Source organism: Aythya fuligula, chromosome 25 (genome assembly GCF_009819795.1).
Source record: "Aythya fuligula isolate bAytFul2 chromosome 25, bAytFul2.pri, whole genome shotgun sequence".
Taxonomy (NCBI): domain Eukaryota; kingdom Metazoa; phylum Chordata; class Aves; order Anseriformes; family Anatidae; genus Aythya; species Aythya fuligula.
The window spans coordinates 3,974,783-4,001,373 of record NC_045583.1 but is presented as its reverse complement, the minus strand read 5'-3'; the positions used below and the strand labels follow the sequence as shown (position 1 = coordinate 4,001,373).

The following is a 26,591-nucleotide window of genomic DNA, read 5'->3' as shown; positions in this document are numbered from 1 at the left end:
TGCCGCTGGGACCATCCCCCTCTCATTTTTTCTCACTTCCCTCCCAGCCCCACCAGGTTTTACCCCGTCTCTCGCCGGGTGCCCGACTACTACTCGCCCTACTCGCCCCAGTACCCCGAGGACTACCAGTACTACCCGCCCGGCGTGCGCCCCGACAGCATCTGCTCCATGCCCGCCTACGAGCGCGTGAGCCCGCCCTGGGCGCTGGACGACAAGCGCCCCTCTTTCCGCAACGGGGGCCCCTACCAGCTCCGGGAGTGGAAGGAGCACCCCGCTTTCGGCCGCCAGGATGTCCCGCTCTGGCTCGCCGGCCCCGGCAGGCAGCCGGCTTATTTCGACGAGGTGGACGCCGCCTCGGGGTCCCTGCGGCGCATGTCGCTGCAGCCCCGCTCCCGCTCCGTGCCGCGCTCGCCCAGCCAGGGCTCCTACACCCGGGCTCGCGTCTACTCCCCCGTCCGCTCGCCCAGCGCCCGCTTCGAGCGGCTGCCGCCCCGGGGAGAGGAGATTTACGCCGACCCCGCCGCCTTCATGATGAGGAGGTCCATCAGTTCGCCCAAGGTAAGCGTCCGTCGCTGCTGGGGCGTGCGAGGATGGAGGGGACCGAAGTTGGGGACGCCAGGGTGGGGATGCTGCGGCACAGCCTGCGCCTTTTGGGCGCACATCCTGGCCTCAGGATGCCACCGAGTCCTTGGTGTGCAGGAGCTGGTTGGCTTTAGGTCCTCCCTTCCAGCCCTGCCACGAGGGAACAAGCACAATTTGGGTGCCCCTGCGCTGCTGGGAGGCTGGAGAGATGGGGCAGGAGGGGAGCTTGGGGCCCCCATGAGCAAGGCGATCCCAAGCAGAGCGCTCTGCTGTCCCTATATTGCTGCTGCACCCCTCAAAACCCTGCTGCAGGGCTGGGGGTCTGCACAGGGTGGGTGAGATGTGTCCTGAGCCCCTGCAGTCGCTCTGAGCAGCAAAGAGGGGATGGGGGAGGCATCGCGTGCCCCTCACCGGTCCCTGGGGTTTATTGGGGTCTCCTCTCTCCCCAGTACGACTACCTGGGCGACAGGCGGCCCGTCCCCGCGGGGATGTTCCCGTACCACTACCCAGCATCTCCCACGGTCCATGACAAAATGGTACGTGCGCTGCTGGCACCGACGGGTGGGCTCGGGGGGGGCCGCAAGGACAGGGGGGTCACAGCTCGGGGCACCCTGCTTTGGATGGGTGAGGAGGAGGCGCCTGCTCCAGGAGCAGCTCTGTGGGTTGGAGAGGGGCTGCGCTGGGCAGGGTAGGACTGCTGGTGCCTCCAGTCCCTCCTAGCCCCCCTTGGACCCCCCCATACATCCCGCAATGCCCAGCTTGTCACCGCTGGGGCTGTTCCCCTGGGGATGGGGTGAGGCTGGCGCGCTCCCTGCACCTCTCCCCTCCTCGCTTCCTCACTTTTTGGCTACCGCTGCTGCTTGGCCCTCAACTGCATTTTTTCCCCCTGGAGCATGGAGCTGGGGGTGGGGGGCGACCAGCAGGTGTCCCCCCCCCGTGTGCAGCCCAATCCCACAGGGCAGGAGGGAGAAGCCTAAATTCTCATGAGCTATCCATGCTGCCATCCATCCTCACCAGCGGAGCCCCAAGGACGGGGACCTGCTGCTTCCAGCTGGGAGGAGAGCAGGGTCTGGGCTCCTGCAGCACGTCCCTGGCCGCCCTCCCCGTTTGGGGCAGAGGAGGTGGCCCCTCGCTTCCCCAGCCCAGAGGTTCTTCGCATTTCTGCAGCCTTCACCTAACCGCTTTGCTTCTTCTTCTATGTGTTTTGTGTGTTCGTTTCTTGCCGCATGCCTGCTGGCTCCCGGTAGGATGAACTTTTAGACCTGCAGTTGCAAAGAAACCTAGAGTATTTGGACCAGCAGGTAGGCAGAGCTGGCTGCGAGCCTCACGCTGCTTCTGTCCCCGTCTGCCCTGTCCCCAGCGGCGTCCCCTTCCTCCCCAGCACCGCATCTCTTCCCCTAACATCCATCCTCACCCCTCTTGGCATTAAAGCAGCACGCGTTGTCTTTGCTTTGCTTCCTCCATCCTTCCCCTCTGTAGGGTCGCTCGTTGCTTGGCAGAGAACCCCCCCAATAGTGCCTTCTGTGGGGTGTGCTGGAGCCGGCGGGGTGGTGCGGGATGTCCCCGCGCCCCGCGGTGCCTCCGGCATCGGTGTGAGCCCAGCTGCTGCCAAAATGATGAACCAGGACACCCAGCAAGGGGCTGCGAGCCCCTGCAGGTGGCTGGGTTGGGGCATGGAGGTGCTTGGTGCTCGCCCAGGACCCCCGCAGGAGGGTGAGCAAGGCGTGCAGCCAGGCGAGGTGGTTTTGGTGACGCTCTCACCCCGCGCCTCCTCGGAGGCGAGAGGTTTGATGCAGGGCTGGGGGCAGGAGCCTGCTGGGACTGGCACCGAAGCAGCAGCTCCCGGGATTTTGCATGCCAAGGGGGGTTTGGAGAGAAGCCACGAGCTGACTTCATCCCGGGGGCAGGGGGAGGGAAAGCCTGGGAGGCAGCTGTGGGAGCAGGGGGGTGAAAAGCGCGGGCACGGCTGAAATCAGAGAGGGGGACGGGAGCCATCGGCCACTGCTGCCGCCCGGCGCTTGCTTGCACTGAGGGAGCTGCTCCAGAGACAATCTCATTAGTCTGCAAATCCCCATCGGTGCAGTAATCACCAAGATCTGTGTCTGCCTTGGAGCAGAGCCAAGGACAAGCAGGAGCGCTCGGTGCACTGAAAGCTCTCTGGATTATTTCACAGCCATCGGCAGCAACGCTCGGTCTCCGAGACGCTTCAAAATGCTCCCTAAAAAGGCTTTCCATCTCCTCCTCCTCTCCTGCTGACCTCTGGAGAGACTAATTCAGAGGGATGTTGTCGAGTAGCTCTTTTAAAACAGTTTGCTACTTCATTTTTGCTCTCCTCGCTTGTCTGGAGAGCTGCACTGGCTGCAGTCAGGGGTTGGCTGTGCCCCGCCTCACTGACCGGCCCCAAACTGGGGGGGCTGGTCCTGGATCCGTGCTTCAGCTGCCCTCACCCCTCGGTCCTCAGGGGTTGTGGCTGTGAGGCCATCGTCTGCCTCTCATCTTCGGGCACCTGCAGTGTTTCTGCGTGCTGCTGTCCCCGCAGGAGGGCTCTGCTGCTTGAGGCCACGGGGCTGGAGCGGGGGACCCTGCTGTCCCCCCGAGGCTGCGGTCCCCTCCGTACCCAGAGCGTGTCTGTGCTCACGGGCAGGACGTGGAGCTGTCTGTCGTTGGGCCCGTCTGTCTGTCTGTCTGGGGCCACGCTGTGCGTCGCAGCCGTGGGCGTCTCTGTGCGTGCTGTGTCTGTGCGTGAAGTTGGCTGCAGCCCAGCTCGGAGCTGGCTCGGGTGGATCTGTGTTTCCCTCTCCCCCCAACAAAGTTTTCAGCCCTCGGGATGCTCTTGACTGCCCCAGACAGGGCAGCAGCAGCCTGGGGCAGCTGTTTCCTCGTGGCTCGAGCACCTGGGACATCTCTCGGAGGCGGCACCTTGCAGCACGATGCCCCGACGGGTCCTGGACAGAGCGGCACCGACGGCACCCGAGCGCACGCGCATCTCCGCTGACCTCTGAAATTTCCTTCCCTGTCTGTCGCAGATGAGCGAGAGCGAAACCCTGATCAGTATGGTGAACAGGATGGTGGAGACCTCCTCCCCTAGGGCTCAGCTCTACATGCAAGTAAGCCTTTGGCCACCGGGCTGGCCCGGCCACTCGTGCATGGCAGGCCACCTCAGCCGCCCCACGCACCATCCCCGAGGTCACCTCCTGCCATCTCCGCTCATGCAAGCTCCAGCATCCATGCGGCGCCGGCACATCACGCTCTGGGGGCCCTGCTAGTCCATCCCAGGCTTTGCTAATCCATCCATGAGCCATTGCAACGCCGTCAATCCTTGTCCCGAGAGCACGAGGTGGGGACTCTGCGGTCCCGAGCCCTCGCCCTCGTTCAGGCGCTTTGCTCGCCGTTGTGTTGAAGAGGCAAGGAGGAGGCGGATCCGGAGGAATCCAGCCCAAGGATCTTAAAGCAAAGCAATACCTCCGGTGTCGAGGAGAGGAAGCAGCCTGCTACCCCACGGGGCTGTGGCACGCTTCTCTCCTCTTGCCTGGAGTTTGGAGAGGCTGCAAAAGCATGGGGGAGCCCCATTCAGCGTGGGGTGCAGCTCCAAATGTGGGTGCATCGAGTCACCCGGCAGCCAGAGTGGCCGTGGGGCCCTGGTGCTGCTGGCACTCGGTGCCACGAGCAGGGCAGGATCGGGCCAGACCCGGGCAGGCATCTCTTGGATGTGTGACCGGGCAATCACTGGCGTTTCTTGGGGAAGGGAAGGTGCCTGTTCCCATCCCCAGGCCAGGGGAGCGGGGATGCGCTGCAGGGTGAAGGCAGAGCAGCTGCGGTGCTTTTGTTGGCCGGGCTCCCTGCTCGGAGGCAGCAGGAGCCACATCTGCCAGACTGTGCCGCGAGCTGAGCCGGGCATTTCCCAGGTCCAGGTCCATTTGCATTGTCCTGTGGTTTTAAATCACTCTAAAGTAGCGTCTTGCTTTCTAGCAATAATGATCCCCTTCTTCCTATCTTATGCCTTTCATCTCGAGATCTTGGAGGCATTTAATTGGTGAGGTCCCATTAGTAATTTAGATTTCCAGGAAAGGAAAATGACTCACAGAGAAGCTGGATGGTAAACAGGTCCTGATGTGGCGGCTGATTTATAGGTGCTTCTACTCCACTAAGTGGGATTACAGCTTAATCTTCCTGCCTTTGTTTCCCTGCCTGTGAAACGGTGGCAGCTGGATGCCAGGCAGTTAATGATTCACGAGACATCTCTCCTGCCCAGCTCTCGGCGTCTGGCGGAGAGCTCGTCTCCGGTTAACTCCTGCTGCTCGCCCAGCCGATGGGCACCACCGGGGCTGGGAATGGGGAGGAGGCTGAGCCTTCCCCCAACCCGTGCTGCCTCTGGGGACCCGGTCCTCGTTTCTCCTTCTGAAGGGACCTGGAGAGGGGCTGCTGGCCGGCTGCAGCCTCTCCTCCCCGAGGGGCTCCTGGCAGCACACAGCCCCCGGTGCCAGGCTCACCCCGCGCTCTGCTTGCAGGTGACGCCCTTCTCCGAAGCCTACAGGGAGCCTCTGCACGCCTACAAGATAAGCGAGCAAGACACCGATGTAAGAGCAAATGTCCTTGCTGCATGTCCTCCCTCTGCCCCTCGCCCTACGTGTCCTGTCCCTTGCAATGAGCCCGGCAGGCTGGAAACCCCCCCTGGGCCCAGACGTTGTCCCATTTACCCAACCCCGAGGGCTGTGCCCTGGCTGCATCCCATCTCTCCCATCACTGCTGGGCTCTCACCCTTCCCTTATTTTCTCTTTCCTGCCCGGGAGCAGAAGCTGCTGGGGAAGCTGTGCGAGCAGAACAAGGTGCTGCGGGAGCAGGAGAGGCTGGTGCAGCAGCTCCGAGCGGAGAAGGTTCGTGGTGCACACAGGCTGGGGACAGCTCGGGGGGCACATTTGTGGGCTGGGGGGGATGGATTGCATGGTCCCAGTGGTCTCCATGCATTAACGGCCCATTAAGGATCAGGAAATGCCCCGGTGAGTGCTCTCACAGCTGCATCGCCTCCTTGTGCCCCCCAGGAGAGCCTGGAGAGCGCCCTGATGGGGACGCACCAGGAGCTGGAGATGTTCGGCAGCCAGCCAGCTTATCCGGAGAAGCTGCTGCACAAGAAGGAATCGCTGCAGAACCAGCTCATCAACATCCGCGTCGAGCTCTCGCAGGCCAGCACGGTACGGGGCTCCCCCTCCACCACGCTCCCCGTCCCCGTTCCTGCCCCATTCCCTGTCCCCGTCCCCATCCGTCCTTCCCAGAGCAGCCGGCAGAGCTCCGTGCCCGTGGCTGCTGCCCAAACCCCTCCGACTCCCCCTCTCCACAGGCTTTGGCCAACAGCACCGCTGAGTACGAGAGCCTGGAGAGCGAGGTGTCCGCCCTGCACGACGACCTCTGGGAGCAGCTGAACCTCGACATCCAGGTGAGCGGGACCCCAGCAGCCCCAGGAGCCCCCCAGCAGCCCCAGCTGGTGCAGGATGAGGTCCCCTGGTTCCTTCAGCCCTCTGATCCCACAAGGAGCCGGTCTGCAAGCGGCTGCAGGACGTGGCAGCAGGGATGGGACGCGGCTGGGATGGGACACAGCAGGGCTGGTTGCGGGGCTGGCAGCACTGGGAGCCTCTCTGACCGCTGCTTTTCACCCCTGCAGAACGAAATGGTCAACAGGCAGATCCAGAAGGAGATCTGGCGGATCCAGGACGTGATGGAGGGGCTGAGGAAGAACAACCCGTCCCGCGGCACCGACACCGCCAAGCACAGAGGTGAGCAGGCTCGGTCCCTGCCCTGCATGGCACAGCCACCAGCATGCCACAGCTTGGGGCGTCCCCCTTGACAGGCACTCACTCGGAGAGGCTGTGCTGTGGTGCACATGCTTATTTCTGCTTTTTTTTTGCTTTTTTTTTTTTTTTTTTTTTTTTTTCCCTGCAGTGGCCATCGGCCCCTCGGGCACGTACAGCTCCAACAGCCCCGCCAGCCCCCTGAGCTCGGCCAGCCTCACCAGCCCCCTCAGCCCCTTCTCCCTCGTCTCCGGCTCCCAGGGCTCGCCCACCAAGCCGGGTCCCAGCGAGGTGAGTGAGCCGGGGTGTCCCCAGGGAGCCCCGAGTCCCCTCTGGGGCACCAGGTTCGCATGTGGCTCTGCCTGGGGGCACGTCCCCGGGCTGTGGGGTCTCCTGGTGACGTCTGGGTCCGTGCCCCTCACAGGGGCTGTGTCAGGGCTCCTGCACCGAGCATCCTGAAGGCCGGGAGTTGCTCAGCTCCAGGGCCAGCTCCTGCTGCCACCGCAGTCACTGCATCCACTGACCTCACCTGCATCTGTGGGAAGTTCAGGGTGGAACCTGGGGACTCCCCAAAGCTGCCCTGGCTGCACCAAGGCGATGCCGATGTCTCCTGATAGCCCTGAGCTCGGGGAGGGTCCCTCCAGCTGCCCCCAGCCCTACCTGGCCCCGCTGCGCATGGGAGATGGGAAAAGTCCCCCCGTGGATGGGGACACAGAAGTGCAGGACCGAAGGAGCAGCCGCCAGCTGCTCTCCCTCCTCCTTTCCCCGGCCTTCCGCTGTGTTTTGTCTCGTGCTCTCTCTAACTCTCTTTTCCTTCCCGTCTCTCAGTTTCTCTGCTCTCACGCCTAACGCTCCTCTCCACCCCAGGAACCCGGCCCGCCTCGACCTCCCCTCCCCAAGTCGTACGTCCCCCTGGAGCCTCCTCCGACCGTCCCTCCGCTCCCTAGCGAGAGCCGCCCCTGGCCGTACCCCACCTCCCCTTCCTGGCAGCGAGGCGGCGAGGCGCAGAGGGGACAGGTACCAAAACCTCTCCCGAGCAGCCCCGAGAAGAGCAGCCCCTTCCCTCCCTCCCCGACACGTCGGGGACCAGGCAGGGACAGCGTGGAGGTGGCACTCAGCTAGGGGACAGCGGCACGTGGCACCGCTCCGCCTCTCCGAGGGGCGCAGTGGGCACTGACCCCACGGCAGCTTCACCGGGGCCTCTCCAGGTCCCTGCCACCCTCCCACAACACCCGTGTGGATGCTCAGGACTGGGACAGGCTCCTCTCGGGTAGCTGGAGGTGTAAATCTGCTGCAGCCCCAGCCTCTCTGCTTGCCTCTGCCCTCTCCTCTCTCGCTGTCCTTCTGCGGCACCGCTCCCTGCTGCGCCAGGGGCCGGAGAGCTCGGCCGGCCTGGGGTGACCGCGTGTGCAAACCCAAACCTAGAGGTTCCCGGCACCATCTCAGCCGTGTTCCCACCTGGGAATGGGGCCACGTTTGGAGTCTGGGAGGCAGAAGTGTCCTCGCAGCTGGGTGGCCCTGGGAGGGGTCAGGATGCATGCGTGTGGGGCTGTAAAAACAAAATCTGCGCTGAGCCAGGAATGATGATGGACCCGAGTGTGAGTGTCACCAGAGCGTGCTCAGGGTGCAGGAGGGAAAGGACCCCAAAAACAGCCCTCGGCTCGCCCCCTGCTGCTGCCCAGTGCCTGCCCCAGCTCCTGCCCTCGTGGGACCCGGTCCCCTCCTGCAGGCAGGAGCTCAGCACGGGGCACCTCCAGCCCAGAGCTCCTGGGTGCCCCCTCCAAGCCGTGTCAGGACCATCCCCCTGCAGAAAGCTTTTCCAACACGGGGCTGTGCCACCAGGACACCAAGGGGTGCCTGGCCACGAGCTGCAGAGCCCTCCCAGCCCATGTCCCCGCTGAAGGAGCACGCTTTGGGTGTGCTGGTGGTCTGCTTGGCCAGCATCCGTGTGCCCCAGGAGCATGTCTGGGGCCGTGTGTCCCCCCTGGGGCAGTGTGTGTGTGTGTTCCCAGGCAGAGTGTGGCTGCCCGGCAGGGTCATGGCTCACCGGGGACCTTTTTTTGCCCCCGCAGCCCAAGCCGAGCTTCGAGCAGAGCAAGAAGGAGACGCAGCGAGCGGCTGCCCCCACTGCCCCCACCGAGGGGCCACCGGGCAGGCAGGAGCAGGAGGCAGAGAAGCAAGCGGCTCTCAACAAAGGTACGGTGCTGGCCCTGCAGGTCCTGCTCCAGCAGGCTCCCCAAGCCTGCCCTGGCCATGGGGAAATCTCTGCACAACGGTCTCCAGCTTTTCCCCAGCACCGCACGTGGCTGGGACCCTGCCCCCCGTGCCCAGGGATGCTCAGCCTGGTGTTTCTCTGTCCTGCAGTGGGCATCGTGCCCCCCCGAACCAAGTCTCCGCCGGAGGACGAGGTGGTGCCCGCGGGCAGCATGCTGAGGAGGAGCGCCGGCGGCATGGCCAACGGGCTGGGATCCAAGGCACGGCCCGTGGCGAGGGGTTGGGGCTGGGTGGGCCGTGCCGGGCTGTCTGTGGGGGCTCTTCTGCAGCCCTGGTGCTGCTCTGCTCCCCAGTGCCATGGGGAGAGGGTGGGGGGAACAGTCGCTGCGTGGTTCTGCACCTCAGCACCCAGCTGGGAACCTTCCGGGCTCTGCGGGTGCCTCTCTTTGCCCCAGGAGAGGGCAGCCCCTTGCAGAGGGATGTGGCACAAGCAGATGGGGTTGGGTCCGGCTCCGTTCAGGGGTATTTGACCACGGGGCTGGGCTCTCCTCCCCAGGAGAGGCCGAAGAGCGCCATGTTTGCCAACGAGACGAAGGTGAAGATGAGCGTGGAGGAGCAGATCGACCGCATGAAGCGCCACCAGAGCGGCTCCATGAAGGAGAAGCGGCGCAGCCTGCAGCTGCTGGGCAGCCAGCAGCCCGACACCCCCGGCACGAAGGCACCCGCCTCCTACAAGGTGGTGAGTCCCTGCGCCAGCACTTCGCCCCCGGCACAGCGGGGTTTGCCTCGCAGGGGTGCTCCGAGCTCCCTGAAGGTGGGGAAGGGGCAGAGGGGACACCGGGGGCCGTGGCAGGGGACAGTTTGCTGGTCCAGGGGGCTCAGCGGGGCTGGGGTCCCTCGTAGGTGCGCCGGCACCGCAGCATCCACGAGGTGGACATCTCGGACCTGGAGGCAGCACTGCGCTCCGACGACCCCGGCAAGGTCCACGAGACACCCCGGGAGGAGATCGCCCGGCTGCGCAAGATGGAGCTGGAGCCGCAGCACTACGACGTGGATATCAACAAGGAGGTGAGGCCGGGAGGGAGGAGCACAGGCTTGGGGCATCCCTGCTGCCGGAGGGTTGATCCAATCCCTGCATCGTGCAGGATTCTGGAGCCAAAGAGAGTCCCTGTGCGGGTGGTGGGAGCTTGGGGAGGCCGGGGAAGGTGGGTGCTGGCGTGGGGATGGGTCCTGGTGGCCGGTGCTCGGCTCAGCCCCTGCTGCTGCCCCCCAGCTATCCACGCCAGACAAAGTCCTCATCCCCGAGCGGTACATCGAGCTGGAGCCCGACATGCCGCTCAGCCCCGAAGAGATGAAGGAGAAGCAGAAGAAGGTGGAAAGGATAAAAACCCTCATTGCCAAGTCCAGGTGAGGCTGCGGCACCCACAACCCACGTGCGCCCCTTCCCCGGCACCCCACTGCACCCCACCACCAAGGGCAGCCCCGGGCACTGAAGTCCCCGCTGTCCCCACAGCCTGCAGAACGTCATCCCCCTGGGCGAGGGGGAGGTGGACACCCCCCAGGACCCCGAAACGCAGCTGCAGGAGCAGGAGAAGAGGATAGAGATCTCGTGCGCGCTGGCTGCTGAGGCGTCCCGCCGGGGCCGCATGCTCTCGGGTAAGGCACGGGGGGACACGGAGGGTCCTGGACGCCTGGCCAGCACCTTGCAGCCCTGCAGGAGAGGGCCTGAAGGTGCTGAAAATGCAGGAGGAGTGGCCGCAGGGTGGAGCAGGCAGGTTGGGTGAGCAGCTCATGGCCTGGCCAGGCAGCAGAGCATGGCGCAGGGAACCACCGCGCAGCAGGCGATGCCAGCTCGGCAAGCCAGGCGATGCCAGCGGCTGCCAGGGTGATGCCAGCGGTGTCTGAGGCCACCTTCCCCTGCGGCAGCACTGAGCAGCGTGCGATGGATCAGTCCATGTCAAAACCAATCTTCCTGCCCCACATCCAAGGAAAGAAACCCAGCTCAGAGTGCGCTCGGGGGCCGGGGAGCACCGGCGACGCACCGCGGTGCCCGAGCGAGCGCGGTGCCTTGTCCATGAGGAGCCCTGCGGGGAGCTCACGTGTGCCGGGCGCCGCTGTGGCTGTTTGTCCTGACCACGCTTGCTTCCTCCCTTCCTTCCTTCCTTCCTCTTCGTTTCCTCCCCTCCGCTAACCTGCCCGCTGGGAGCCTCCTGTCGCTGTGCCGCCTCTCCCCTCCCGCCGCCGCCAGCTTGTGTTCTTCACGCCCTTCTCCCATTTCTTGTTTCCAGCTCAATGCGCTACCCCAAGCCCTCCCACCTCCCCAGCCTCCCCGACTCCACCGACCAACCCCCTCTCGTCTGAACCATCCCGGGTCGCCGACAGCAGCCATTGTATGCGTGTCTGAGCCATGAAGTAAGCACCTTTTCTCTTGTTCTTCATCCCATCCTCTCCAGCCGGGGACGGGCGGGGGGCGCCTCTTCCCCCGGCCTCCTTTCCCACCCGGCGGCCGCCCATCGCTGCTTGCTCCAGCTAACATCTCCTGAGCCACGTCAGCCCCAACTCCTCCTATGGAACAAGTGCGAGTGCCCTGCGTGGTGAAGCCCCCCGTGTGGGCCAGCCACGGACCCCAGGCTGGGCACAGGGGCTGAGCCAGCTGCTGGCCCTGGGAGGTGATGGGTATGGGGTTGAGACCTCGCAGGGTTTTCCTCTGAGCTGCTTTTGAGGGTCTGTGGGGAGCTCGTGGCTCATCCCCACTCTCCTTCCCCTCCAGCTCAAGCCCTGGCCGCTGCCAGCGCCGTCAAGTTCCACGGGGCCACGTTTTAGCGCGCCAACATGCGCCCCGACTCGACACCGAACCTCTCCTCGGCCATCGTTTTTGGTTCTCCTGGACCCCTCCTTCCTTCCCACCAACGGCGAGACCCCCCCGGGATGGATGAGCGGGGAGATGTGGCACGGACGGCACCCGCTGCTCTGCCCCGTCCTGGAGGAGACGTGCGGGTGCTGGGAGTTGCTCTGCTGGAGCGTGGTCCCCAAGGACAGGGGGTCCCGAGCTGCCCGCCGGCACAGGGATGGATCTGTGGTGGCCTCGGTGCCGGGCTGGCTGGGACAGCCGTACAGGGGGGCATTTGCAGCAGTGGTCCTGGCACAGCCAGCCCTCCCCTTGCTGGGGCAGCCCTGGAGGAGCGCAGCACCCTCCGCCTCTCCGTGCGGATGTGTTGGCATCCCAAAAGTCGGCAGCGGGGCTCCTCCAGCTGGAGCTCAGCCATCCCACCGCGGGTGGTGCTCTCACCGCGCTCTGGAGGCTCCATCTCTGCTCTTTGGGTGCTCGCTGCCTCCCCTGTGCCCTCAAACTGCTTTTAGCATCCGTCTGGCTGGAGGGAGTCACCAGCAGAGCCTGGCAGCTCCATCACGCCTCGTGCCCGGGGCTCAGCAGAAGGAAGGAGGAGCTGTGCGGGGTCGGATGGAGAGGGGACGGGGGGGGACACGGGGAGCAGGGACAGTGCGAGGGCTGCCCGGTGCGGTGCTGGCACGGAGCAGCAGGTCTGGGAAGGGACAGGGATGTCAGAAAGGAGCAGAGGAGCGGCACGAAGCCAGGGCTCGCTGGGCCGAGCAGGGATCTGTGCGGGTGGCTGGGGACGGTGCCGAGAAGGGGACCGGGTTTGGGCCACGAGCAGCAGTGGGGTTTGTCCTCAGTGTGCTCCTACAAACAGCGACGCTTTGCCTGTGGTCACCCCCAGCACCCATGGGTGCCCGAGGCTGGGGGGACACGTGGGGAGCAACTTGGGGCTGCAAAGAGCCGGGACCCCCTTGGGCATCCCCTCTGTGCAAGCCGGGCTGCTGGAGGAGGGGGCTGCTTGCCCCACAGCCCCGGGCTGGCTCAATGAGCACCGGGGGGTGACAGATTTGGGGGGCAGGACCGGGGGGGACCCCGGCTGCGCTCGCATCCTCCGGTGCCAGCACGGGCCGGGACCCTCTGAAAACCTGACAGCTCACCCCACCCCGAGACCTTGCCATTGCACTCCAACCCCCGCGGCTTGTTCATTTATTTTTTCTGTAGCGGGTTTACCCTTTTCTTTAGCTTTTCAGAGGGAGGACCAACAGCTGCTCCTGCCGGGAAGCAGCATCAGGATGCACAGGGCTGGGAGGGGGGGAGGCGCACGGGGTGAGGAGCCTGATGCTGACCATCCCCTCGCTTTTTCCCCGCTGGTCAGATCCCAAATCCCTGGCCAGCCCCCTGCCCTGTACCCGTGTGCTGCCACCAGGCCCCCCCTCTGCGCCCCCATCGCTCCCCCGATCGTAGCAATACTCCTCGGACCCCAGGAACCCCAAATCCCGCTCCGCTCCCAAGCCTCCTGCTGCCCTCTTAGCTCATAAAGCTGGCCCTTTATTTTGCTATTACATGCCTTAATATATGTTTTATGGAAATTCTACATTTATAATATATATATATATATATTTGTTTTTCTCTTCTTTTCTGGGAGGTACTGTTTTGTGCTAATCTCTCTCTCTGCAGGGTTGTTGGCACCAGCCCTGCCAATGCATTACAAAAGCAGATTCTTTGCCAATTTATCAGAAAAAAAAAAAAAAAAAAAGAAAGAAAAAAGAAAGAAAAAAAATATTTAAAATATATATATATTTTCTGCTTTTATTAAAAGCAAATTTATTTAAAATAAAAATATAAAGAGACTGTAAGTTTGAAGAGATGACGCCTTTATTTCCCTGTCCCTGGGCGCAGCGGCGTGCCAGCCGGGCCGGGCTCCCCAGCTGGTGTAAATGGGGGTGCTGGGGGGGGCGCAGACCCCTTTACACCGGCTGTGCACACCCACCCGGGGGGGGGCACGCAGACCTGTGGCTGGCAAATTGCCCCCGACTCCGGTGGCCGGAGGAGGTGGGCACGGCTGCAGTGTTGTGGAACCGGGTTGTCGTTTTCGTTTCGTTTCGTTTTTTAGGGAAAATTGAAGAAAAAAAAATACATTTTAATTCTTAATTTTATTTTGGTTATTATTTTTCATAACACTTCATAGAGCAGTGACTTGTAAGCGAGAAGGAATTCGCATCGGGAGGAAATCTATTTATGCACTGGGTGGGGAGGGGGGAGGGTGGGAAAGGGGATAGTTGTTTTCTGGATTTTTTTGCTAGTGTTAGAGAAATAAAAGTATCTACAAAATAACACAGTGCCAGTGTCTTTTGTATGGGATTGACCTCAGCTAACGATTTTAATGCTGGACTGAACAGTGGGCAGACACCTGTAGGGTCTCACCGTGCACCAAAGGACCTTGCCCGGAGCTTGGGGGCTGGCGCCACTTTCTCCTCCCTCTCCCTGTTTTACGGGGTTCATTTCCACTTTAGGATTTATTTTCGATGCAGCTACTCAACAGAAGGGGAAAAAAAAAAGACAGCGTTGTGCCTGGCAAATTCGTATAAACCCAAGGAATAAATAGGTTTGGAAAGGGAGCCGCTCCCGGCGTCCCCGCCGGTGGAGCTGTGGGGCCGTTAATGATTTGCAGGATGACGTGGGGACCGAAGGCCTTTCCAAGGGTCACTGCCGGGGAGTGCGTGGAAGGGTGGCCGCCCTCGCCGGCCTCCCCCGGCCCCCCGGCAGCGAGATGGTGACTCTGAGCGATTTCCAGCGTAAGCGGGCAGCCGGTGGCCGCGGGGATGCTCGGCGGGGTGCGGGATGCGCCCCGGGGACGTGCCGGGGCTGGAGGCTTGGGGACATCGGGGCAGGGAGAGGGGAGGATGGTGCGAAGCCCTTCGTGGTGCGGGGGGCACGGGGGGAGCCTGGCTGGGATGTGGGTGCTGGGATGTGGGTGCCGGCGGTGCAGGGGGGGCTTTGTAGGGGGCGCAGAGCTGTGGGGTCAGCCCTGCCCTCGCTCTCTGCCCCTGTTTTGCATGAGGAGAGGCGAGCAGGAGCAGGGAGGTGCTGGTTCCTCGCTGCCTGCCCAAGCATCTCCAGCCTCTCCCAGTGCCTGCTGCACCGGCAGTTCAGGCAAATGACCTTCCCCTTCGGTTTGTTTTGTTTTTTTCCTTGTGGTTTAGTCTGCATTCGGCAGCCCGCAGGGGTTTTAGGCAACCCAGCAGCCTGCCCAAGGCTTTTTGGCAGGTGGAAAGGATTTGGAGAGAAACTGAAAGGATGTTTCTGGGAGGGAACGGGATGGGGAGGCCCCCAGAACAGCAACCACGGTCCGAGGGGGAGCTTTGTGCCCGAGGCCTCGTCTCAGCCTGTCCTCCACAGGGATCGGCCTGGGGCTGGTCGGCTTCGGCGCCTTCTTCATCCTCTTTGGGATGCTCCTGTACTTCGACTCAGTGCTCCTGGCCTTTGGGAACGTGAGTACAGCCAGCTGGGGAGGCCCGGAGCCGAACGACCATCTGAGCAGGGCTCATCTCACCCGTCCCGCTTTCCTCCTCCCAGATCCTCTTCCTCTCCGGCTTGGTCTTCATCATCGGCCTCAGGCGGACCTTCACCTTCTTCTTCCAGAGGCAAAAGCTGAAGGGCACCAGCTTCTTCCTGGGGGGGGTCCTCATCGTCCTCATGCGCTGGCCGATCCTGGGCATGCTGCTGGAGGCTTACGGCTTCGTCAGCCTCTTCAGGTCTGTCCTGCGGCACCCGGCTGCCACGGCACGGGGTGGGGGCAGCGCCAAATCCACGCCACCAGCATCTGCCAGGGGATGAAGCACCCCACAGCTTGCTGGCCGTGGCCCCGTCAGCCCCCCCAGCCCTCCTAATGGAGCCTTTTCTTTCGGTGCAGGAGTTTTTTCCCGGTGGCTTTTGGGTTTTTGGGCTCGCTGGGAAACATCCCCATCCTGAGCAAGGTGAGCAGGGCGCCGGGCAGGGATTTCCCCCAGGGATGTGGTGCTTGGGGTCTGCACTCCGCGGGCGATGCAAATCGCTGGCACCGCTGAGTTAAATCATCGTGGACACGCTGGGGAAAGTCACCACGGCCTCCCCGCGGCTCCTGGAGGATGCCCTGAATTATTTCACCACTAATCCAGCTCCGTCCCTCTTGCAGCTCTTGCAGAAGCTGGGAGAAAGCAGCTCCATGGTGTGACCGCGGGATGGGTCCAGCCGTGGGAGCTGCTGCCCCAGGGCTCGGAGCTGGCCCCGCTGCAGGGACGGTGCCTCGCGGGCTGCACCAGGCAGGCTTGGTAGCTATTATTTTATTTTATTTTGTTGTCTTCCCCTGATGAGACTTGGATTTAATTAAAAAACGTGTCTGAGACCGAACCCAGCCTGTGTGCTTTTCCTGGGGCTCGGAGCCTGCTCCGGCTCTGGCTCCTCTGAGTGCCACCCCGAAGCATCACGGCCTGGCGGAGGTGGCACCGGGACCTTGCCATGGCCACAGCTGGTGATGGCACGGGGACCTTGCCATGGCCACGGCTCATGGTGGCACCGGGAGCTCGCAGGGCCGTGGGCTGCGGCGAGCGGAGCCCAGGGAGCAGCAGGAGAGGGCAGGGGAGGTTAGCAAAACACCCATTAAACCCCATTAACATTTCATGACCCCATCGGGGGAGAGTAAATTACCCCCCTTTCAAATCCAGTGACCATGAAAGAGCAAACGACATCCGAGGTTATTAATTAATTGAGAGATGCTGGGGCGGGAGGGGGGCTGAAGCACTTGTAGGGAAGCACGCAGACACGGAGCTGCTATCTCGGAGCGCTATCAGCCCGGGTTTGCGTTTCCCACAGCCCCATTTCCCATGGGATGCACCCGGGCTGGGTGCACTGGTGGCAGCTTGGGGGGGGCTGCTGGTGGAGCTGGGGTGGGGGCAGCCAGGATGGCTGTGAGCAGGGGACGGGCCGTGCCGTTTGGGATGGCTGCTGAGGGCAGTCAGGTGAGTTTGAAGGATTTATTTTTCCTGGGATGTGGGGAATCCTCTCTCCAGGAGCAGCTCTGCCTGCTCCATAACCCGGCGGGGCTGCAACCCGAGGCACGAGCTCCGTGGATGCGAGCCAGGTCCCTGCGAGCACCCGGGGAGCCGGGTGCAAGTCAGGAGTTTAATTAAACCGGGGCAATCACATCAAAGTGGGTCCCTGTGCAGATCCCCTTCTTAAATTGCCAGAATTAATTAACGAGGTTGTGCCGAACCTGTTCCCTCCTGATTGAAGCGCAGCCCAGGCGAGGCGGTGGCTGTGCCCGGCGGCACTCGGCGGGCGCTGCAGTTGCTTTGCAGCGGGTGAAAGCAGGGCTGGGAACGGCTCTGGGAGCGCAGCTGATTTGGGGTATCTCATTTGGGCACCCCCATCCCAGCCCCAGCACCCGGCTGAGCCCTGGGTAGCAGGGGACGAGCTCTCTGGTGGGAATAAAGCAGGGCTGCCCTGGGGGGAGCGGTGTTTGGGGGAAGCTGCCCCTTGCTGCTGGGTTGGAGGGGGCACCTTCAGGCTGAGTGCAGGTTGTTAGTTTTTTTCCCCATCCTGAAAGCCTCTGCTGGGGTTTCCTGGGGTGAGTTTGGCTGTGGGTAGGAGGAAGACAGGACTGGGGGAGGTATCGGGGTCACATTTGGTGATAAAGGAGCAGGGCTCGGAGCGTACCAGGAGCTGGGGTGAGCTCAGACATCCCAGGCTCGGCTATCACACAGGTGGCTGAGGGCTGCAGCCTCCTTGGAGCACATCTGCGATGTCTGTCTTTGCTCCATCCCAGCTGAAAGCCTACATTTGGGCTGCAGAACATCTACTCCCAGCCAGGCTGCATCAGCAGGGAGCCACCAAGACAGAGGCACGGCGCTGGAGACCCCACATGCACCGTAACCACGCTCTCTGCATTTAACCCCCATCCCTGGGGCAGCCCTGAGATGCCCTGGGGGCAGAGCAGGCGCTGCCCTCCTGGGCCTGCATCAGAGCCTCCTCTTAGGGCAATATTTTCCCTCTGCTTCAGCCAAATGCTGCCTCCGTGGGTCCTGCTGGAGCGGGTTGGGTTTTAGGAAAACGCTTTGGGTGAAGCCCTGGCTCTGCTGACGTCAGTGGCTGAATTCCCCCTGGTGCTGGTGCCACTCATTTTCCTCTCCATCCTTCCCCAAAGTTGCTTTTATGCTTGAGCTTTCCAGTCCTTTGGAGCAAGGATCCTCCTGAGCCTCGTGTGGTTTTTGTTTTCGTTTCCCCCAGCACCAAACTCAGGCTAGAGATGCGCGTAAAATGCGTGGGCAGCACAGAAATGCGTCTACCTTTTGTACTGTTTTTAAAGATCCCTCAAGAAAAAGAAAGCTATTTTGCAAAATCTCCTAATGATGTTGCTTAGAGAGGGATGGTTACAAGCACCAAGTTCAAGCTTTATTCTGAAGTGCCCTCGTTCAGATCAGCCTGGCGTTGGAGAGGAGCACAGTTTCCTCTCAGGAAAGCCTTGTTGCCCTTTGGAAAACGTTTTCCTTGATTCTGCTCTTAGCTCAATCACTTGGCTCCTTGAAAGCAGGCAGGAAACAACTTGGAGAGCATTCCCCTGTTATTTCTAGACGAGCTGCCCCTTGTCGGATGTGGAACTGCACGAAAGCCTCTGAAGGAACCTTGCAGCAGGCTCCCAGCGGCAGCACACAAATCAGCCGGGGAGGAAATTGCAGCCTTGCTCCATTGCCTCTTATCTCAACCCGTTGCAAATCCAGGCTGAGAGGCGCTTTGGGGCTGCGTGGGAAGGGCTCAGCACCCTCCCCACGGGTCTGATCTCCCTTAGGGCTGGGGATAAAATCCGGGAGGTGCGGAGGCAGCTGCTGTCCCCGTGGCTGTCCGTCCCAGTGCTGCTTCCCCCTGCCCTGCTCCCAAAAACCCCACACACAACCACACCCTTGGCTGGTGAGCTGGAGCCCCGTGGCAGCTCTTTCCATCGCCCGTGTGCCAGCTGCTCGTCCTGCTGCTGGTGGAGGGGGCTGGAAAATGCCCTGAGGGGATTTTCCTCGCACGGAGGAAGGAGCCGTGCACCAAGGGGGCATCTTCTGGCACTGCCAGCCCGGCCCTGCAAGGCAAAAAACCTCCCCGTCCTTCAGCAGCTCCCCTGCCACGGGCTTTGGTAAGTTGTTTCTGCCTGGTTAAGCCTTGGATATCCTCCCTGGGGACCAGCACCAGGCAGTGCCTGGCCCCGTACCCACATCCCATTGCCTTTCCCATCTGTTTCGTGCTCCGGTGGCCCCAGGGGAATGAATCCGTCCGTCCCTCCTGCGGGAAAGCCGAGCCTGGACCCGTCCCCTGTGGCTTCAGCATCCTCAGGGTCCTGTGGCCATGCTCTCCCCTGGTCAAAGCAGAGCTGGAAACGCCGAGCCCCACGGCCCCGTGCCCTGGGATCACCTTCCCCGGGCTGACGCCATCCCTTTTGATGTCATGCTGCAACCCCAACCCCTCCTTTGGGGACCTGGGCTCTGCGAAGCTCACGAGCCCTCGGGATGCCCGGGAAGGGGATTTATGCCCGGTGGCTCCTCGCCAGGGGCCAGGCTGCTGCCTCCTGACCCCTCTGCCCGCTGCAGCCCGCGGTGGGGGCACGAGGCCACCCCCAGTGACGCAGCACCGGGGCCCTGCGTGGGAAAAGACCTCGGTGCCCACTGGGTTCAGCCTTCCCCAGCTCCAAAATGCTATGGCCAAAATCCCTGAGGGATTTATTTTTATTTTTTTTGGTGAGGGGGAGGAGGTTGGAGCCCTGCTTTTGGAAACGAGGTGTCTGTAGGTTGTGGGGTGTCCTCCTCACCACCCCCCCCAGCACACGTTTCCTCTGGGCAAGGATGCCAGCAGTGCCCTGCACGAATCCTGGCTGCAGCAGGAGTGCCCCGGCACATTCACCTAGCTGGGGTTTCAAGGAAGGGCCATGTGCAGCCACAGGTTTCTTCTGAGAACATTTTTATTGCTGCTGCAGGAGCCGTGGGACCTGATCCTGCACACGGGCACCCCGCAGATCAGAGCCTGGGCTGGGTGCTGAGCAGGGAGCCACGGCCCTGCACGAGCCACTCGTGCTCCTGGTGTGAAGGAGATGCTGCTGCTGGTTTGGGGGCAGCTCAGCTTGCCACCTGCGCATCCCCTTTGGTCGATTCCCTTCCAAAATGTAGGGCTGGGGACAGCAAATCAGCCCCCTCAGAAGTGCTGAGCTCCTCCACACCTTGCTCGTGGGGGCAGAGAGCCAGCAGCTCCTCCTGCCCGGCTGCAGGTGCCCGTACCTCGATGAACTCCAAGGACTTCAGCTCCTCTCTGCCCCCAGGCCCTCTTCCCTTGCTGGGGGGGCTTCTCCCCTTTCGTTATGCTCAGAGCAGCCCCATAAGGGTAGCACGGGCTGGTGGGCTTGCACAGAGTGTCCGTATGGCACAGGGGCTGTGTTTTCTGCTCCTACCCCTGGCCTTTTGGGAAAACCCCACTCCTCTGCTCCGGGCAGGCTAGAGCCGAGCCACCCCCGTGCCCCCATCACCGATGTCTTGGCTGAGGGACACCCACGGGCATGTTTGAACTAGTGACATCTCCACGCAAAGCAAAAGCTGTGTGAAAGGCAGCCATAAAATCTAAAAGGATTTCTAAAGATCCAGCGACCACATCTGTGGACAAGCGTGTTTGATTTCAGCTGCGTGTTTAAGGGAGGAAGTATTACCGAGAGGTGTGGAAATATAATGGAGTTGGAAATGGCAGAGAGAGGACTTTTAAGTGAAATTACTGGCTACGTGTAGAGTTGGGACCATGATGAATGGGTCCGTTCTGGTCTTTTGATGTTAGCAGTCAGAAAAACATGAGGAACTTAGAGCAGAGCCTGCTGTAAGGAGCCTGCTTTGGCAGGGGGGGTGGACCCGATGATCTCTTGAGGTCCCTTAAAACCCCTACAATTCTGTGACTTTGTGACTTGGCCCGTGCCCTGCAGGTGCTGTGCCAGCGATGGGTTGGTGCTGGCACCGAGCAGGGCTGCGGGGACTGTGGGTTTGGGGCTCACAACCCTTTGCCAGCCCATGGGATCCAGGAGCTCCATGGGACCCACCGCGGGCACCCCCCAGCCACCTTCACCGTGCTGCCTGCAGCATCCCCAGCCCTCCCTTGGCCAGCGGGGAGGAGAAACCCATGGAGAGGCAGAAACCCAGGCTATAAAAGCGTCCTCCCCTCTGGGCCACGAGGAAGCTGCTGGCAGAGGAGGAGGCTGCCCTGGGAGAGCGCGATGCTGGCCGGCCACAGCAGGAGGGTGCTGCGGTACCTGCTGCTCCTGGCCCTGACCTGGGGTGCCAGCTTCTTCCACTCGCCGGCCCAGGCTTTGCAGAGGTACCAGCCACGTGTGAGGACCGTGACGTGCTGGGTCTCGCTGTCTCGCCTCGTTTCTCAGCGCTCAGGATGGTGCCGAGGACCCCGGAGCTCTCCTCCTGCAGCTCCGCTCCCCTGGACCCGCTTGGAAACACCTCTCCTCCTCCTCCTTTCCTCCTCTGCACCGGCACAGCTCACCTTCCTCGCTTCTCTTCCCCCTCTCCCTCTGAGCACCGCGGGGTTTGACAGCAGCTCTGCCTCCCAAATAACCCACGAGGCCAAGGCAACGCGTTTCGGTGCAGAGCCACCGAGCCTCAAGGCAGCCTGTGGCCACCCTGCGCCACCACAGCCCGGTGCCGGGGGGGGTTCCTCCTGCAGCAGCCACCCCCGGGGTCCCCCCTCTTTATCCCTGCACCCCGAGTGCCACATCCCTGCGGATGATGGGGGGTGGAAAGGGACCAAGGGGGGGGGCCCTTTCTGCGTCCCCAGAGCGCAGGGAGCTGCTGCCACCTAGAGCCACCCGCTTGGATCTCCCAGCGCAGGGGAGCAGGGAGCTGTTGGGGGGGCTCCGGTGGGTGCCCCCCATGCCCCCCAGCCCTCTCGTGTGCCCTCAGGATCGCGCTGCGGAGGATGCCATCCATCCGGCAGACGCTGCAGGAGATGGGGGTGAAGGTGGCGGACGTCTTCCCCGAGCTGCGGCAGGGCAGGCGCAGCGGGGCGGCCGGCCCCCGAAACGGGACGGCTCCCACCCTCCTCACCAACTACCTGGATGTGAGGCCCTCCCTAAACAGGGGTTTATTGCCTCCCCAATATCCCTCTCCCCTCCTCTCCCACCAGCTCCAGCACCGAAATCTGGCGCGCTAGCCGTGCACCCCATGCTAACACCCCCCCCCCCCCGTGCTCTGCTTCTTCCAGACCCAGTATTTTGGCGAGATCAGCATCGGGACCCCCGCGCAGACCTTCAAGGTGGTCTTCGACACAGGCTCGGCCAACCTGTGGGTGCCGTCCTGCAAGTGCTCCCCCCTCTACAGTGCCTGCGGTGAGTGGTTGGGGTTGGGGGGGCACAGCCGGACCCCAGGGCTGACCCCCTCCGGCCCCAGCTGCGCCCCATGGATGTGGGCAAATCCCTTCCCCTCCAGGGGTGCTCACAGCCCTTTGCGCAGCAGGGTCTGCTCGCCGCTGTGGGGTCTCCTGGTGCTGGGGCAGGCTGGGTTCATCCTCCTGCAGAAGCTGGGGGAGCAGGGGCCGCCAGCCGGTCCCGCTGTCCCCTCCCTCGCCGTCTTTGATGCCCTTGTGCCCCTCCCCAGTTTCCCACAGCCGCTACGACTCCTCCAAGTCGCGGACGTACATCGCCAACGGCACCGGCTTCGCCATCCGCTACGGCACGGGGAGCGTCAAAGGCTTCCTCAGCCAGGACGTGGTCATGGTGAGCCCTGAATTTTGGAGCACCCGGATCTGCCAGGGGGCTCCGCTCCCCGATAGGAGCCCAGCCGGGTACCCAAAAAATGGGGGCTCTGTTGGGTTTTGGCCCCCCCCAGCTCCCTGCAAAGACCCTCGCGCCCTTCCCCAGGTGTCGGACATCCCCATCATCCAGGTGTTCGCCGAGGCCACGGCGCTGCCCGCCTTCCCCTTCATCTTTGCCAGGTTTGACGGGGTCCTGGGCATGGGATACCCCAGCCAGGCCATCGACGGCATCACCCCTGTCTTCGACCGCATCCTCTCCCAGCAGATCCTCCAGGAGGACGTGTTCTCTGTCTACTACAGCCGGTGGGTCCCGCAGGGCTTTGGGGGTCTCTGGTTTTGCAAAGTGTGGGTGTTGTGACCCTGTCGGTGCTGGGGTCACGTCTTAGGGCTGGGAAGGGGGCACGGGGGGGGCTGTGGGACCTGGGCTGGGGTGGAGGGCACGGGGAGGGTGCCCGCAGGAGCTGGGGTGGAACAAGGTGGACCAGGAGGCAGAGCTGGGGGGCTGCTCCCCGCTCGTGTGGCACCGTCAGGCTGCAAAGTCTCCGGCTCTGCTCGTGGGGTTGGAAGCAGCAAGGCAGGGGGTGGATGCAGGGCTTCGCCTAAAGGCAAAATTTAAAAAATAAAAATAAAAATAAAATAAAAAAGGAAGAAGAAAAACCTGCATCAGCAAACCTTCCTGCTCCATTTCGTGCCCCAAGCTGTCGTGCCCTCCCCCCAGCAGCACTAAATCCCCCAGGGGCAGAGGAAGGGCCCTTTCCTGGCAGACCACGATCGCTGCCCCCTCCCCGCACTGCCCATCGATGGGGGCCACAGCCGCCTGACGATGTGCCACAGCAACCAGCCCCACAAATGCATGGTTAAAGAACAAATTGTGGCTCTTTACCTCGACTAGAGGTGGATTCGCCCCTAAAAAACAACCCCTCGGGATGCCAGCTGCGTTCGCAGCCTCACCCAGCCCCCCGGGACGCATCCACCCGCAGAGCACAGCCCGACAGAGCCCTCTCCTTTTTGCAGAGCTTCGAAGTAAGAAGACCAGCAGGAGCTCTCGAGGCAGCACCCGCTAACAGGCACCGCGCACCCGGGGGCAGCAGACCCCAAAGCTGCTCCACCTGCCCCCAGCTGCTCGGGGACCCTCATGCCGCAGCTCTCCGTCCTCTTGCCTTGCACCCTCTGGACTAACCCGGGATTTCTCCCACTCTGCTCACCGGGCTGGCAGCCCCGCATGCTTTTGCCCCTTACCCCTGGGTTTTCAGGGACCCCGAGCGATATGGGGCTAGGGGAGAGTCACCCCGCTGTGTTTTTGCGCCCTAGGAACGCTGCCCTGAAACCCGGTGGGGAAATCATCCTGGGAGGCAGCGACCCAGCCTACTACACCGGCAATTTCCACTACCTGAGCGTCAGCAAGAGCGGCTACTGGCAGATCAGCATGAAGGGGTGAGGACAGGGGGCACCGGGTAAATCCTACAAACCCCGGGCTTGCGAGGGTTGGCCGGGGAGAAGCAGGCTGGGGGTGGCGGGGAGATTTTTCCCCCCACACACCCCTGGAAAAGGGAGGCAGCAGGGTGGGCTCCTCTGGCACGGAGCCGCAGGGCGAGGAGCATCACATCACGGTGCTGGGGAATGCGGAGGGGGAGGCAGCACCGTGGGCTGATTCAGCTCCGAAGCTGCGGTGGAGGAATTTAACCCCCTTCAGCCTGCAGCGGCAGCGCTGGAACAAGCCTGCTTTGTTTGGTTTTAAAAATAATAATTAAAAAAAAAAAAAAAAACGTGAAAAAGGCACATGCTGAAGCTTAGCTTGTGTGTCTGAGAAGCTTGAAGGTGCCCCCGGAGGGTTGATGTGCTGGAGGCACCAGGAACAAGCACGAGCTCTTCTCGGCTGGTGTTTCTGGCCATGGAAACCCTCGGGGCTGAGCTGTGGCCACCACGGGAGGCTCAGGGTCGCCCCTCTGCCTCCTGCTGCAGGGTGTCGGTAGGGGCTGAAGTGTTATTCTGCAAGGAAGGCTGCTCGGTGGCCATCGACACCGGAGCATCCTACATCACCGGCCCGGCCGGCCCCGTGTCCGTGCTGATGAAAGCCATCGGGGCGGCAGAAATGGCTGAAGGAGAGGTGAGCGAAGCCCTGCTCCGTGTCCCTGCCCCGCACCCCAGCCCAGCCCGGGGCTCAGCACCGTCTCCTCCTCCTCCTCCTCCTGCAGTACGTGGTTGACTGCGACCGAGTCCCCCAGCTGCCCAACATCTCCTTCCACCTGGGCGGCAAGGCGTACGCGCTCGGCGGCTCAGCCTACGTCCTGCGGGTGAGCTGCATCCCTCCGTGGGGGTGGGAGGGCAGGGATGGGGTCATCACGGGGAGAAAGACGCAGATTATGTGCCTCCGGGAGCATCCAGTGCCGTGCTGCGCCCTCCCGGCTCTCCCCAGCCAGCCCCAGAGGGACATTTCCCATTTTTCCCCAAACCTTCACGTTCAGCAGTGTCCAGCCCAACCTGTTGCTGCTTCCTCGGGGGGAGACTGGGAGAGATTTGGGGTGAAGAGCAAGGAGTAGAGACAGGCAGGGATATATCCCTTCGTGGAGGAAGGGGATTGAAGGCCAAGAGCAGGGTGTGTGGGGCTGGGGATGGCACGCTGAGCTAGGAATCCCCCTCCCGGCACCTCTGTCACGGGCTCTGCTCCTCCCTGCAGCAATCCCAGTACGGGGAGGACGTCTGCGTGGTGGCTTTCTCGGGGCTGGACATCCCCCCGCCTGCTGGCCCCCTCTGGATCCTGGGCGCCAGCTTCATCGGGCACTACTACACCAAATTCGACCGGCGCAACAACCGCATCGGCTTCGCCACGGCCCGCTGAGCGCCGGGGCCCCGGGGGGGAGTTTTGGGGAGCCAGCTGGGAGGCAGGAGCAGCACCCGGGAGAAGCAAATGGGAATGCAAACGGGAACGGCGTTTCCTTAAAGCACAGCCACCTCCTCTCTGTACCGAAGCAACTGCACAGCCTCGTGTTCTCCCACTCCAAAACCCCCGCGCTGCTTCCCGAGAGCCTCAGCTGCCGGGGAGACGGGAGCCTGGAGAGCATCCTCCGCCGAGCATCCCCCTCGGGGGTCCCAGGGGAACCCCCAGAGACTTTCAGGGTGATGTGCAACAGGGCAGCATGTGGCGGCTCCCTGCTGGCTGGAGCAGGGGTTTTTGCAGCTTGCAGGTGTTTTGGAGTGGTGCTTTGGTATCGTTCTGGTTGTTCCTTGAATGGGAGAAAAATAATCGGGCTGGTTTCAGTGGTGGCTGTTTCGGCTGGTGTTGTCCCCGACCCCTCTTCGTGTTTTAATATTAAACAATCTGAGAGCAACAGGAAGCTGAGTGGGCGCTTATTCCTGCAGAAAGGAGAAATCAGACAAAAAAAAAATAATAATAAAAAAAAAAAAATTAAGGGAATTGGGGAAACAAGTGTTCCTCCCCTGGAATGCAGCACAGCAGGCGCTGCTTTTCTGTCCCTACCCATTTCACGAGAGCAGGACCCCCCTGTACCTGCCTGCGGGCCAGCTGGGGTAACACAACCACCAAGCAAGCCTCTCCTGCAGGAGGTGAGCTGCAGCTAGCCGTGCCTTGTCCTGCCTTCCCCCAAAAGCTGGTGGCACCCTGGGGACAGCGGGACGGGGCCGTCCGTCTGTCTGCTGCGCTCTGGGGAGGGGAAGGCGCCCGCGGCTCCGATTCGGGGCGGCTGGCTCTGCCCCAGCAGGAAGGCTGCTCCGGCTGCCCCAGCTCCTGATTTGTTTCCACCACCGCCTTGGCTGGAGCTGCCAGCCCCGGGCTGGGCTCTGCCCCTGCTGCCTGTGGAGACGCACAGCGGGGATGCTGGAGCTGCGAGGCCCGGGCTGGCAGCCCCGGCAGGAGGTGCAGGCAGCGCTCCCAGCGCGGGCTGACATTTCGTGTCGAGCTGCAGTGGCTCCCGACACAGCACAGAAGCTGCAAATCCGAGCGTCCCCCAAGCATTCCCCAAGGCCAAGCGCTTTGCAAGGTGCTCTCCTCTCCCGTTCGACCCGCTCAGGTGCTGCGAGTGCCACGGGTCTGGGGCACAGCCTGGAGCAAGCCACCACCTGAGCACAACCGCCTGCAGGAGCTTCTCATCCCTATTTCCACCACCAGCGATGACTGCTGAAGGTTTCCCAGCGCTGCCCAAAGCACAGGCTGACACGAGCTGGCTCTTGGGCTGTCTGGGAGGGCGATGCTGAGCCGTGCTGCCAGCTCAGCCCCTCGTCCCCTTCCCTGCTCCGCGGAAGGATGTGGCTGAGCGGATGTTTTTCCCCACTGGCAGGGTCGAGGTCTGCGTGGCCGTGAAGCCTCGCTGGGGTATTTAAACCTCTTTGCCTTGGGATGCACATCCCTGGGT

At 62.6% G+C, this 26,591-nt stretch overlaps 3 protein-coding genes across 12 annotated transcripts in view; all 3 read left to right on the top strand.

Annotated features, from left to right (window-relative positions):
• PLEKHA6 (pleckstrin homology domain containing A6) overlaps window positions 1-13,151 on the top strand; it is a 32,435-nt gene extending 19,284 nt beyond the window's left edge. For 3 of the 10 annotated variants that reach the window (XM_032203052.1, XM_032203051.1, XM_032203044.1), the window contains exons 8-26: window positions 48-558; window positions 1,032-1,118; window positions 1,830-1,883; window positions 3,609-3,689; window positions 5,091-5,159; window positions 5,376-5,456; window positions 5,622-5,771; window positions 5,918-6,013; window positions 6,239-6,350; window positions 6,517-6,656; window positions 7,233-7,382; window positions 8,438-8,561; window positions 8,730-8,839; window positions 9,136-9,318; window positions 9,483-9,647; window positions 9,853-9,986; window positions 10,093-10,235; window positions 10,868-10,991; window positions 11,350-11,407. In XM_032203052.1, the coding sequence (XP_032058943.1) occupies window positions 48-558; window positions 1,032-1,118; window positions 1,830-1,883; window positions 3,609-3,689; window positions 5,091-5,159; window positions 5,376-5,456; window positions 5,622-5,771; window positions 5,918-6,013; window positions 6,239-6,350; window positions 6,517-6,656; window positions 7,233-7,382; window positions 8,438-8,561; window positions 8,730-8,839; window positions 9,136-9,318; window positions 9,483-9,647; window positions 9,853-9,986; window positions 10,093-10,235; window positions 10,868-10,983 (2,506 nt within the window). In that variant the 3' untranslated portion in view covers window positions 10,984-10,991; window positions 11,350-11,407. Of the gene's footprint in view, window positions 1-47; window positions 559-1,031; window positions 1,119-1,829; window positions 1,884-3,608; window positions 3,690-5,090; window positions 5,160-5,375; window positions 5,457-5,621; window positions 5,772-5,917; window positions 6,014-6,238; window positions 6,351-6,516; window positions 6,657-7,232; window positions 7,383-8,437; window positions 8,562-8,729; window positions 8,840-9,135; window positions 9,319-9,482; window positions 9,648-9,852; window positions 9,987-10,092; window positions 10,236-10,867; window positions 10,992-11,349 lie in introns of those variants that run through there. The other 7 variants (XM_032203045.1, XM_032203046.1, XM_032203048.1 and 4 more) reach the window with 7 other exon arrangements.
• Window positions 13,152-14,185: 1,034 nt separating this feature from the next.
• Window positions 14,186-15,628, top strand: GOLT1A (golgi transport 1A). Its single transcript, XM_032203056.1, has 5 exons — window positions 14,186-14,210; window positions 14,815-14,906; window positions 14,992-15,170; window positions 15,329-15,392; window positions 15,590-15,628. Exons 1-5 carry the CDS (start codon window positions 14,186-14,188, stop codon window positions 15,626-15,628), a joined length of 399 nt encoding a protein of 132 aa, XP_032058947.1.
• A 5,049-nt stretch (window positions 15,629-20,677) lies between these two features.
• On the top strand, window positions 20,678-25,060 carry REN (renin). The gene is made up of 9 exons (XM_032203017.1): window positions 20,678-20,789; window positions 21,353-21,528; window positions 21,673-21,796; window positions 22,065-22,183; window positions 22,328-22,524; window positions 23,533-23,655; window positions 24,184-24,328; window positions 24,417-24,515; window positions 24,899-25,060. The coding sequence occupies exons 1-9, from the start codon at window positions 20,678-20,680 to the stop codon at window positions 25,058-25,060; spliced, it is 1,257 nt and encodes a 418-aa protein (XP_032058908.1).
• Window positions 25,061-26,591: the final 1,531 nt, after the last annotated feature.